Source organism: Formica exsecta, unplaced genomic scaffold (assembly GCF_003651465.1).
Source record: "Formica exsecta isolate Colony F162 unplaced genomic scaffold, ASM365146v1 scaffold194, whole genome shotgun sequence".
Classification (NCBI taxonomy): Eukaryota; Metazoa; Arthropoda; class Insecta; order Hymenoptera; family Formicidae; genus Formica; species Formica exsecta.
The window spans coordinates 40,249-49,063 of record NW_021849240.1 but is presented as its reverse complement, the minus strand read 5'-3'; the positions used below and the strand labels follow the sequence as shown (position 1 = coordinate 49,063).

Below are 8,815 nucleotides of genomic sequence, written 5' to 3'. Positions count from 1 at the left end.
ACTCTTTCGCGGTTCTCCTTGTAACGCATATATTCTTATGGAAGTTTTTCATCCAAATTTAACGAACAAACGCAGAGTCTCTCACAAATGTTTATCAAGTGCACGGGAAGTTTGTCCACCGGATAACAAAAGCCGGCAACTGAAAAAAAGAAGAGTGCCGAGAAATTATCTCCGAAGAAAACTTGGAGATATCTGGCTTCCCAAAGTTGAACAGTCATGTTAAAAGTAAGAAGGTATATCCGCGTGTAAATTTAGTAGAGCGAGTCGCGTCCGCAGCCGTTGACTCTTTCTACTGTTTTTCTACCTCCCTCCCTCGCTCTCCTCGCTGTCTTGTTCCTTTTTCTTTTTCTCCGGCGCCGATCCCCATAAAAAAGTTTTTAGCCGCGACTTCCACCATTTCTACTATACTTCTCAATTATTAACAGCAGCGAAACTTTTCTGCTTTTTAAGCATAATTCATTTTGTAGATGTATCGCATTGGCAGATCTATTTCACACATTTCCAAAATATTACGACTAGCTTTTCCTATCTGTCTTTCTTTCTCTCTCTCTCTCTTTCTCTCTCTCTCTCTCTCTTTCCCCCTTCCCTCTTTCTCATAATAGCATCGACCTCGAATCCATGTTCATTATGATAGATTTCTAAGCCATTAACATTCCTACAATTTTACTCGTTTCGAACAACGCCATCAATCCTCTTCGCCTTAAGTCGGTCCTTTCCATCTCAATTTTGCTGATCATCCCTCGCGTCGTCCGGCAATCTTGCAACATGATTATATGACAGTGTCGTTGAATCCCGATAAAATATAATAATAGCGCGACATTATTAATTAGCTCATGGGACAGCTTTATGTTTACGGTGGCCGTGACTGAAATATATATTCTATTCGAATGTACTAGATTCTTTCTCCCCACGGGGAGAGCAATGACTATTTTTTTTATCGAGAGAGGAGAACGGCGCATTTTTCGCCTCTCGCGCTCGCTGCTGGCGCGAACGTAAATAGATTTATTTGATTCCGTCTCCCCGCGGGTGGGAAATGTTTTCTCACCCGTTTCCAGGAAAGAGAAACTCTTTTGTTAGAAGTAGGGGAAAAAGTTGAGAGCCCAGGCCCAGACGACGTGTCATCGTCAAATATCCGACAAACATCGCGTCGTCGGAAACCTGCGCGCGCTATATCCGCCGCGTTTGCCCCGAGGATATGCTATTTTTGAAGGATCGCTCGTGGATCAAGTATGGCCACAATAATGGCGGAAAGTGGGCCAGGTCGGAGCCGATAAGTTAACGGCGACAATGTAAAGCGGTCTCATCTCTTTGCCCGGCTCGATAGGCGCCTCGGATTCTCGGATTAAACTTTAGATAGAATCTCGAACTTTATTTATCTTACTTTGATAACGCGCGAGATGATAGGATCGCGTCCTTAAACACTTCACCCTCTCTCGAGCGAGGATGACGCTAAACGAGATAAAGCTTTAATTTCGGATATGACGTTATGGCGCAAGCGTTAATGGGTCGACACGTATCGTGACAACGAGAATAACTTGGGCGGCTTGTCTTGGAAGGTGATCATCTAAACGATTTTAAGCGAATAACCGCGATAAGCACGTATCGCATTCGCATTCGCATCTGTTTCTTTTATTTTTGAGTAAATATATCAGGAAGAAAAGAACGGGCGTCGAAAGTAAAATTAGAGTCGACGATTATACTTTGCGGGTAAGAGATTCGCCGAGACTCCAATTCCTCATTAATCTCATTATTTTTCATTAACCTTATTCTTGCTCTTCATTAATCTTCATTAACATTCCGGGAAGCTGCTACTAATTCCACTTGTCGGAAATAGGCGAGACAATGAAAAACTGATACCATTCTTGATTTACTCGACGCCCTCGCCGTCACGAAACTCTCGTTCTAATCTGGCAAAACAAATAACCAGTTGACTCGGGTCTGTTTGCAGATGCAACCGGGGGATGCCAGTTGCGGCGACGATGAAACACGAGCGACGTTAAAGTGCAATCGTCTGGAATGAAGCATTAGAGATAAAGGCCTTCGAGCATTACCGAGGCGCGACGTTTATGACGACATTTCGCCTGGTTGTAGAGCACGAAACTCGAACAGGCGAATAAAAAAGAACGCATCCTCCGCGACATGCCCTTTGCGAAATATCGACAATTTCCGTTGCTGCTATATCGGAGCGAGCTACAAAGCCCTGCCGCGGCGATCCGTTCGCTTAACCGATCTCCGTTGAACTCGTGGAAACATTAGAAACGTGCTCGGATATTTTTCGGAATTTTCCGTCGTCACGTTCCTATATTGTAATTATCGCCAGTTACCTTGGTAAATAATTATGCCTCGACGTCGGTGTTGATCGGCGCGAGATGCAACGCTCGTTACTCGGACAACGATCGTTGTAACAAATCGATCGCAAGTCGATCCTACGGAGAATTGCGTCCGAGAATCGTGTCCGAATCTACTTCCGGTGTGTCGTGCCTCGTCATGAGAGCGGAAGTTGGTGGACGAGCGGCGACGAGTGCCGCGCGGGGCTTATCGTCAGCGGGCTTACGCCTAGTGATCCGGAAAGGCGCGAGATGAAAGTGCGCGCGTCGCGAGATGTCGTCGAAACTGACCGGATGAAGAGGACGGACGGGATGGGGACGGCCGGAAAAATTCCCGTGACGGCGGCGACGGTGACGACGATCGGCGACAGGGCGAGTCGCTCGCTGGCGCTGCTGGCCGTGATCGCCTGGTGTTCCTGCTGGCTCCTGCTGATTGGCGAGTGCGCTGGCCAGAAGCCGATCAATCTCGGCAGCAGTAAGAAACGCGACGTCTACATCGCCGGCTTCTTCCCATACGGCAACCACGTGCCGGAGGGTCACATCGGGCGTGGCGTCATGCCCGCGGTAAAGCTCGCCGTGGAGCACATCAACGAACATGCGACGATACTCAGGGACTATCGGCTGCACATGTGGTGGAACGACACGGAGGTGAGTTATCCGGAGAATAGATAATACGAGGGATATTTGAAAAACTCTGTCGACTGACGTGGAGAGCAATTTTTTTCACGGAAGTGGAATTTTCTTTATTTCTCGAGAGATGTAATTGCTTTTGAGATCGACACGGTTGGTGCAATGATGCTGCAATACAATCTTTCTTATAAGCTGGCTTGTCGAGGCTCGCAGAGATGTCTTCCGTTGCTACGATTTTTGTATTCCTTTAGAAAAAAAAAAAAATCTCTTAGAGAAATTTGCAAGTTTTAGAAAATAAAGATGAAACGTTACTCTCGTGTTGTCTTTAATTTTTTATTTGATATATTCTTTTTACAAATTTAATTACATGAAGCTCGAGATTTTTAAAAGTACACTTGATACGATTACCTCGACAAGTTGGCAAATAAAAATTATTCAATAGAGAGATTATAATGTGACGTATATACATATTTACACTAAAGATAGCAAATTAAGATGCCGTAAGGATTAAAGCACCGTCTTTCTATATGCCGAAGTCACGAATTTTTCAAACATTCTTCATATTTTAGCATGCGCAATTCTGCACAAAAGTGTCTAATTATTTAAAACCTTAAATTCAAATTCTTTTCTTCTTCTTCCGCTTTTTCAATGTGAGAATATTTGTTCCCTTTTTTAAACACAGTACCGCACCACTTTTTCCTTTTTATCTCGCTTTTTTCTCGTTTTCTTCAATTATTTCCCTTTTGTTAGTGTCGAGGATGGATTCTTTATCTTGTTCTTTATCGAAGATGAATTCGTTATCTGATTAATCCAGATATTTGTGTCAGTTTTCGATTATACTTTCCTTTTTACGTGATTTCATCTTCCTTACCTTTTTCTGAAATATAAAAGGTTAATAGGTAGTAGGGTAGGGGACTGACAAATACAATTTGGAGAAGAGAGTAGTCGTGGAACCTCAACTACTAAATAGATAATGATATTTAATAGTGGCGATCCGAAGGGATAGTTGGGGTCACTGGAGACTCGGTTTACCTCGCCGTGTAACTGAAATAACGTGGTCGATCGAAAATTAATAAATTATAAACTCACTTGGACATTTATTTCTTCTTTCGTCATTCTCTAGATATATATTTCTGAAATCTGCTTGAAAATAATACTTGATCAGATTTTTTAAAGATTTTTCACACGACTTTTATATACATATTTTGCCACATTTTTCGCCGCTTTTCCTGACTAAAACAAGCATTAAATTTTAAGAGCTTGAAAAGAAAGTGATATTATAAAACAACATTTTGTTTTAATAACTTACAAGCTTTCAATACCAATAAATGTATTTAACAATATTCCCATTTGAAATTTAATATATGTAGAGAGTAAAGTAAAAAAAAGTAAAAATTAATTTAGTTATACTATAAAAGTTTTTATATAAATTTTATTTTTTAAGAGAAAATTTTGCGAAAATTCTTTCAAAGATTCTAAGATAATTTGTTGATAATACAAAGTATCGCATAGAAATTGCAATAAACATTTTAAGAAATGATAATTAACACATATAAAACTGTCAACGTATATATAAAAATTTAAATATATTATAGAGTAATAATAATTCATAATAAATTTCTTATAAGTATAATAAAACACTTTGAATTAAACCTAAATATCACCTTCTTTTTTGTTATGTCAATGTATGATTAAATTGTCATAAACTAAATATAACTAAATTATAGCTAGATGGAGTTTTTATATATTGGTGGAGAAGTCCCTTTGGAAATAACATAACGTAACGTAACGTAACAAAACTATGTTTGGCGCGAGCCGACTAATGCTGCCGAGGGACCCAACATATTCTATCGGTACACGTAAAACCCACATATGCTCGTGTATCCGAATAGTCATGCAGCACTGAAAACAGAACATAACCCACTGATGAATACGCAGGCTTTTACAGAAAGAAAGACACACGTCGCCATCAAAATATGTACATGTATATCGCTCAATATATTATTCTTTTGCACTTTGCGAAACTTTAACAATACTACTTTAATAACTTATTTATTATTACATTTAGTTTTTTCATATTACATTTTTATACTATATATTATAATATAATTCCATAATAATATAAAAGAGAGAGAGAGAAAGAAAATATGATATAATTAATTCTTATATATTATAATGAATAGAATTTAATTAAACTATTAGAATCTTAAAACTCCTAAGACCTCCTAAGAATTGGCATTGGCATTTGAAGCGCGAAGGATTAAAGAAATCGCATTAACAATAAGAGACTATAAAAGTGGATGTAGAGTTTATGCAAGTTGATTGTGTAATGATAATTTTGAATAATATAAAAAGAATGTCTACTTCTTTTATTTGTAACCATATCTTATTTGAGCGATCAAATATATACATATATCTATATATAAATGTGTCTATGCCTTTTTATACAACTCATCGATTTGTTCAAATCAATCCACAATTTATATAATTCCAATAATAATATACAAATCTTTTCATGTTTTATCTGAAAATATTTTTACATGCATATATTATATCTGTATAAAAATCTGCATAAAGGTAATATAGAAATAGCATCAAACTCTTACCGTATGAAAATACAATCTGAAATTTGGGTCAAGAAATATGAATCAGTTTTTATCGATGAAAAATTTGTATGAGAAAAACGGAATATGAAAAGATGGAAAATTTATCGAAAATATTGAATTATTAAATAAGAAATCTGATATATTCATGAACAAAAAACATGATTTTATTATATCGCGATCCTTTTATGTGCGTGCATGTGTAGTGTCTATGTATGTATAAATTTTTATCGCGGAGTTTTTAAACAGGTATATCAAATCTGATTTGCATAGATTGCCACACGAAAAGAGGTAGCCCGATATTAGCGTTATTATGTTTTGAAAAGTTATTTTGCTACGTTATTATTATCACACGGTAGCGTCTCGACGTCAGGTGCATAAAAATAGCGACACGCCATGTATGCGACCATGCTCATGTCATTATCTATCGTTAAGCGCTCCTCTTTTCTGGAAAAAATTCACGTCTCGGATTTTGCCATAAAATTGAAATTTTTTCAGAGAATAATACTGCGCGCCGTGCAATGGGAGCGAGAGATCCACACATAATGAAATTCTTTATCATATTTTTTTAATAAGTTAGTGAGTTAAAACATGTTACTCGTTAATAACATAACATTTCTCATTCTATGCTAAGATATAATAAAGCTGAATCTGTTCATATATTCACTTGTTTCTTTGAAATAATATTAATTAATATAGTATTCGGTTATTGGCGGTATTACTAATTTTTATAATTCTAATTAATTAGGTAATCATATTAATCTTTTCTTCATTTAATACAAATGGCATCGATTTAAAATTGCTAAATATATCCAAAATTTTAGGATTTTAGTTTTAGACGACAGTATTGTATATTCTCTCCGCCGTATAAAATTACTCATCTTGTAGTTGATAATTATATTATTGAAACAGTATAATGATAAAGAAATTGAATAACAAGAGATAATTAACTTAAAACAATTTATTGATTATAAATTTTTTGTTTATGTTTGAAGTATCGTCGTGCCACTTTATTAAAAAAAGGATATACGGAGTGCGTATAATTCGGTTAATTACTGATAAAACTTTTGTTGATATTGACTTTTTCGTACGCCGCTCTGATGCATTAAAATACACTCGGAACCACTAAATATATCAAAGTTGTAACGCAATTTCGGTCATTCCGATTCTTCATATGTTACAGCCGCGTTAAAATGATCTCTATTCGAAATAATGGTGACAGGGACGCGCGAACGCGGTACGTTTTTCTCTATCTATGGCGGATCGAGAATTAAATTCGCAGCGAAATCACACAGCAGCGAGCAGAACTCGTCGCGCAGATGCGATGCATTTGGATCTGTCGAATATTTGACGGGTGAATGCATTGTCCCCCGAGAGAGAGAGAGAGAGAGAGAGACAGAGAGAGAAAGAGAATCGCGAGGCTTTGCCTTTGCCAGCCGTCGCAACCGACGTTGCGCATCGCATCGGTCGATACATCCAGGCAGCAACCGCCACTTGTATCTCAATTTCCGCTGAATTAGGAGCTATCGACGCGGGACGATTTATCGCGTTGTTTACCGCCACCACGATGGCAGCGATCGCCGCAAATTCCGCGGGGATTTCCTCGCGACTCTCTCGATTCTTGGAGAAAGCGGGCGCGACGAAGAGAATCGGACGAATCTCGAGCGCGAAATTGCTCGCGTATGCAGATCTACCCCCGAAAAAAAAAAGAAAAACACAAAAAGAAATGGACTTTGAACATCGAGGCTTTTCGAGGTATACGCGTCTACATATACGCGTCGCCTATACGCCTATATGTACATCAAGGGACGCCTCCGAGTCTCGCTCCCTATGTAGACGTGCGGAAATTGCAGAGAAAATTTGCACAAGTAGGAGTGTACACCGAGTCAAGGATACGCGACCGCGACAGCAACTTCGAGGGAGAAACTTTACGTTTACCTTTATATGTACATACATAGCGTCTGGAACTGCATATACGCGACATCTCACATACAAAGTCGCGCGAATCGCGCGAGCTTGTGGAATTAGATTCCCCCCCCCCCTCTCTTGTCTGCATTCGAGGTGGAATCCCCCCCCCCCCCCCCCTCTCTTGTCTGCATTCGAGGAAGGCGTCGCGGATTCACACGCGCGTACCCGCACGCGCTTTAAATTATGGATGGAAATGTATGCGAACGCGCGCTATGGGGTCGCGAGATGCTTTTGCTTATGAAAAACAATGCACGCATGAGTCGTCGAGCCGAGACTGTGGCTCGGACTTGGTGTGATTCACAGTTTCCTCATTTCGCGAAACAAAAAGGATTTCCAAAGAAATCTTGACCAATATCCAGCACTTATGCTCTTTCTCATTTGTACAATTTAATCGAAAGAGAAACGTAATTCTTTTCATATCGAAATAATCATACGCTTTACATATATTGCTCTCTCTTCCTCTCTGAAAAATGTGCGAGTTATTATCGATTTAAAAAGACTGCTACTTCTCTCAATTATATTGTATAAAGTTTCTCGCCAAATCGGCAGCACGAACGGATCGCAAATATTAATCTGTCGGAAATTTTGTATGCACGTGCTTTAGATCCGAAGCGTCCACTGATCGGAACGAAGGAATGCAATAAAATTATACTCGATGAATTTTTCGATTAAACCAGGCATGCAGAGTGCGATGAACATATATTTAACGCGCTAGTCCACATATAGTCACGTATTATCCCCCCTTCCCTCACAATGGAAGGTAAACAGCCGTGAAACGGCGCTTCTCTCTCTCTCTCTCTCTCTCTCTCTCCCCCTCTCTCTCTCTCTCTTTTTCCTATTTTAATATCATTTTTTCGTTCGAAAAACCTGAAGAATCGGCGTCGCGATTTACGACTCGGTTCGCGCTCGGAAAAATGTGCCGAGACATCGGAACATCGAATTATGAGAGTCTAAACTTTCCCGAGAAAGCTGACGACAAAAAGTAGAGCAGCTTGTAGTTGAAGACGGCGAGAGATTAATCGCTTCCGATTACTCGCCTCGAAAGGATATTGTGAAAGATTGTGTACAATCACACGCAGCCGCAAAGACAACCGTGTGTACTTTGAAATATACGCCCTGCCAGTGTTCTTTTACGATAAATACGCGCACACACACAGATATAGCCGTTCTTGTATATGTATTTTTCATTTCATGCCTTCTCTTTTTTTTTGTCCGGCGATACGATACGCGCTATTGAATTTGATTAATTCGATAGCGCAATCAAAGGGAGGAATGGAGAGGGAGCGG

The 8,815-nt window shown here is 39.3% G+C and overlaps 1 protein-coding gene across 2 annotated transcripts in view; it reads left to right on the top strand.

Annotated features, from left to right (window-relative positions):
- Positions 1-8,815, top strand: part of LOC115234090 (gamma-aminobutyric acid type B receptor subunit 2) — a 35,398-nt gene that overhangs the window by 6,649 nt on the left and 19,934 nt on the right. For both annotated transcript variants that reach the window (XM_029804836.1, XM_029804835.1), the window contains exon 2: positions 1,949-2,975. In XM_029804836.1, the coding sequence (XP_029660696.1) occupies positions 2,580-2,975 (396 nt within the window). In that variant the 5' untranslated portion in view covers positions 1,949-2,579. The remainder of the gene's footprint in view (positions 1-1,948; positions 2,976-8,815) is intronic.